At 35.8% G+C, this 4,169-nt stretch overlaps 1 protein-coding gene across 1 annotated transcript; it reads left to right on the top strand.

Annotated features, from left to right (window-relative positions):
* Positions 1–2,171: 2,171 nt before the first annotated feature.
* LOC131856628 (pentatricopeptide repeat-containing protein At4g02750-like) lies at positions 2,172–2,513 on the top strand. The gene has a single exon (XM_059208475.1). It carries the CDS (start codon positions 2,172–2,174, stop codon positions 2,511–2,513), a length of 342 nt encoding a protein of 113 aa, XP_059064458.1.
* The last annotated feature ends 1,656 nt before the right edge of the window (positions 2,514–4,169 follow it).

The raw sequence follows: 4,169 nt of genomic DNA, 5'->3' as shown, positions 1-4,169 counted from the left end.
CAATTCTCTTTCTACTTCACTCTTTTCATTATGTTCTTCCCTAAGTTTATGGTTACCACTACTGATTTTTTCAGGTTTGTGGATTCCTATGGAACCATTTTTTAAAAGGCTAGAAATCAAATCCTCGGCTTCAACACTCTACGACAAGATTAAGATGCATTGCTCCCAATTTCAGCACATTCAGAGTGATAGGCATGGAGCTCTCAGCTTGAGCAGTCCTTTGGCAAGCCATGTACCCATAAATTGGGCAACAAAGAAAACTAAACTGAGAGTCAAGAAATTGGGATTTACATTTGTCCAGAAAACTAAACTGGGAGACAAGAAATTGGGATTTACCTTTGAGCATGATGGATAGTAAACCAATGTTGCATCCAAGTAATATTTGTCACTCTATCTCCTTCCCCTTCTAATCTTGATGTGTTGTTGCATCAAGTTATGCAGCTTGCCTCCAAAATATTTCAAACACATAAACCAATTGCAATAAATAAAGCACTACAAAATGCTGATAACCTCAAAGACTAGTTCGAATGAAATCAAAGCTCAAAATCACTAATTTATCGTTTCTAATAGAAGTTTTACCTGAGGGTAAACTGCATAAGGTGTTTAAACTTCTTTGACCACATCCACACAAGCATGTGTGTTTCCGGAACGTGGTTGAAGAGGAGGGATGTTTGCATTGCGTGATGCGTTGCTGGATGATGCTGCAGCTAATTTAGCTTCAATTACACGAACTATAGAGATCGCAAGGAAGCCCCGGGGACGGCCTCTTGGCTCCAAAAATAAACCCAAGTGGCTGCTGCCCCTGGAGGTTGCGGATAATACTCCGTTGAAGATAATACTATCTTCAGGTGGGGTAGGGACACAGACTGAGGAGGTCACAAGGAAGGGTCGAAGAACAAGCCAAAGGGATAGTTAAGGGTTAGTCTCTCACAGCTAAGCTGGTGGCTTCCTGTTGAAAATTTCAGGGAAACCATTATTTTCTTGATGATTTTTAAGTCACACCTGCGGCCTTCTTCTGTCTGTAAAACTCTTGATATGTCAGTCCTTTGTTTGTCAACCATTGAGAATTTATATCAGCTTTCTTTAATTTGAAATCAAAAACCTTCTATGCATACAAACATAGAACTGAGAAATGCATACAAGGTTTTTGATTTCAAATTAAAGAAAGACTCTATAAATTCTCAATGGCTGACAAACAAAGGACTCGCATTATTTGGTCTAAATTTTAATATTTAATCAACATACACTTATTAAAATGAAACGAGTGCAGAACGCAGAAACATTAATCTAGTTTTACGGACACAAGAAGGCGGCAGGTGTGACTTAAAAACCCTGAAGAAAATAATGGCTTCCACGAAATTTTCAACAGGCAGCCACTAGCTTAGCTATGAGAGAGAAACCCTTAACCCTAAACCGTTAGCTTGTTCTTTTAGCCTTCCTTGTGACCTCCTCAGTATATGTCCCTGCCCCACCTGAAGACTGTGTTATCTGCAACGGGGTATTTTCTGCAACGTCCAGGGGCAGCGGCCGCTTGGTTTTTTTTTTGGAGCTAGGAGGCCGTTCCCGGGGCTTCCTTGAGACCTCAATAATCCGTGTAATTCAGGCTAAATATCATGTGGGTGTTACTGGATCCTCCTTGTTGATCGAAGTCGCAACATTCTCTCAATGTAACTGTTGCTAACCTCTTTTGTGGTACTTAGTTTGTTGTTGATAGAATACCATGATCTTCTTGCATTCCTTTTCTTTCCCATGCAGTCAAAATATTGTTTCATAGATGTGATGATTGCAGGATATTGCTAGGCATCATCACAGAGCTCGGGTTAGAACAGATTAAATTACATATGCTAACATTTTACCAGCCTGTGCACAGTTGGCAGCTCTGCAGTAGGGCAAGTAGATACATAAATTTATGATGGAAGACAGTTTAGATTCTGAAAATTCTGTTTCAAGCGCCCTTGTAGATATATATATTAAATGTGGGAATTTAAATGTTGGGCACCAAGTTTTTGACAAGATGCCTCAGAGAGATTTGGTGTAATGGACTTCTATGGTTGCCGGTTACGACATGCACGGCCATGGTGAGAAAGCTCTTTCTCTTTTTAAGCAAATGCAAAAGTCTGGTATGAAGCCAGACCATGTCACTGTTTTGATGATGAGACCTAGGGGAACGAATGACAGAACACCTTTTTAAGATGGAACCTGATAATATTGGGTGTTACGTTTTACTCTCAAATATCTATGCTGGGGCTGGTAGGTGGGATGATGTTGCAAAGTTGAGATCAGTAATGAAAGACATTGGATTGAAAAAAGATCCAGATGTAGTTGGATTGAGGCTGGCATTTCATATGGGAGACAAATCACATCCCCAATTTGAGATTATAAATGCAACGCTGGAGGACTTGGCCGGGCAGATGATGAAGGGTGTGTATGCCATTAATACAAACTTTGTGCTCCATGATCTGGAAGAGGAAGAGATGGAACCACGATACAATCCTGGACGGAATAAAATATGAATCAATGAAAAATTATAGGATCAAATAGATTGACGGGATTCAAAATAGGTGGACGAGATTTAATGTAATATGAATCAAACAAGATTCACATGATAAAAACATATAAAATTTCAGATCTTATTAAAAGTAGAGGAGTAATTAAAAATGAATTTATTGAAAAGTAAATCACAAGTATCTAAAAACATAATAAAAATATTGAATAAATAAATGCTTACTGCACCAGGATCACTTATGCAAATCAGTCTCTAATTAATCCGAGACATTATAGATTTAGTGTACAGTCTTTTTTTCTTTCTCATTTTTATTCTCACGAGAAACACACCCATTGCTTTCTCTTCCCTTTACAATTCTGTTCTCAAAAATAACAAATTATAAAATATTAAATTTAAATTCGAATAACACTTTTTTGTTTAGATTTAGTATAGAATATTAAATTTAATTTCAATTTTTTTTGTCGTGGATTATCATGATTCAAAAAATTTCATAGTAAACGATTTTTTTAGATTTATGAATTGATAAAATACCTTTTGAATTCTATTGTATATGTTTTTCATTCAATATTTAAGATCTGTCATTGACCCCTCATTAGATCGTCAAGAGTTAAAACCCAAGTCATTTATATATTAGATGTCATGTTTTCATACTGAACCAATAAAACCTAATGCCACATAATAAGCCAGACTAAAGACTAAATAAAAGACTAATTATAAAGCTAAAGTATAAGGAAAATCAAACTTTGATTGTAAAACCAAATCAATATTTTTATTTTTAAGAAGTTGTGTTTACAAATTTCCACCTCCCTTAGACATGTGGCAAATCACTAATCCAATAGTTAACTTGGTAAGGTAAGGGATAATTTTTTTTCTAAATAAGTCACCCAATAGTTAAGAAGGGCAAGTAAGAGATAATCAATGATTCAGAAGTTTAATAATTTTGAAATAGTTTTTTTGGAATAAGTCATCCAATAGTTAAGAAGATTAGTTATGAGAGGTTATGTTGGGTAGGCAAGCGAATTGTTATTTACTTTTTAATTTTAATCTAAATGATAGTAAAAAAAAAGTGAGTTTTAAAAAAGTTGTTTATATATTTTTCATTAAACTTATGCCCCATGGAAAATAAGTGACCCAATGGTGGAAAATGAGAGAATTATTATTGATTTATTTATTTCTTGAGGAAAATGTACAATTTCTATTTTCAAATATGCTTTTATAATTTTTAATAAAAACTTATGTTGCTAAAAACAATGAACCAAAGACTATGTGGAATAGAAAATAAAATTAGTATTTTATTTTAAAGGAGAATGAAAAATAAATGATCCGATAGGCAAGCATTTAATCTTCACACGAGCGCGGGCGTAGGCCTGTGTGGAGGCGATCTTCTATGACAGGTCTTGTTTGCATTTATAGCCCTCTCTCGTTGAGCGTGGGAGGCAATTTATGGGAGATGGGGTCGTGGGCAACTAGGTTGTTCTCGAGGGTGCTCAATTATTGGCGGTCTAGTCGTTTACAAATAGAGAGAAACCATGCTGAACGTAGTTTTGAATGAAGAAAGTACGAGGCTTAAGGATATTGTCATTTTCTTGGCAGTCCATGACTCTAGCAAGCTTCCTTCTACGAGTTTCATGAATAATTGGTTGCAAAATGTGTGGGTAAAAAA

Source organism: Cryptomeria japonica, chromosome 7, assembly GCF_030272615.1.
Source record: "Cryptomeria japonica chromosome 7, Sugi_1.0, whole genome shotgun sequence".
NCBI lineage: Eukaryota > Viridiplantae > Streptophyta > Pinopsida > Cupressales > Cupressaceae > Cryptomeria > Cryptomeria japonica.
The sequence above is the reverse complement of the archived record's forward strand: the minus strand, read 5'-3'. Positions and strand labels throughout refer to the sequence as shown.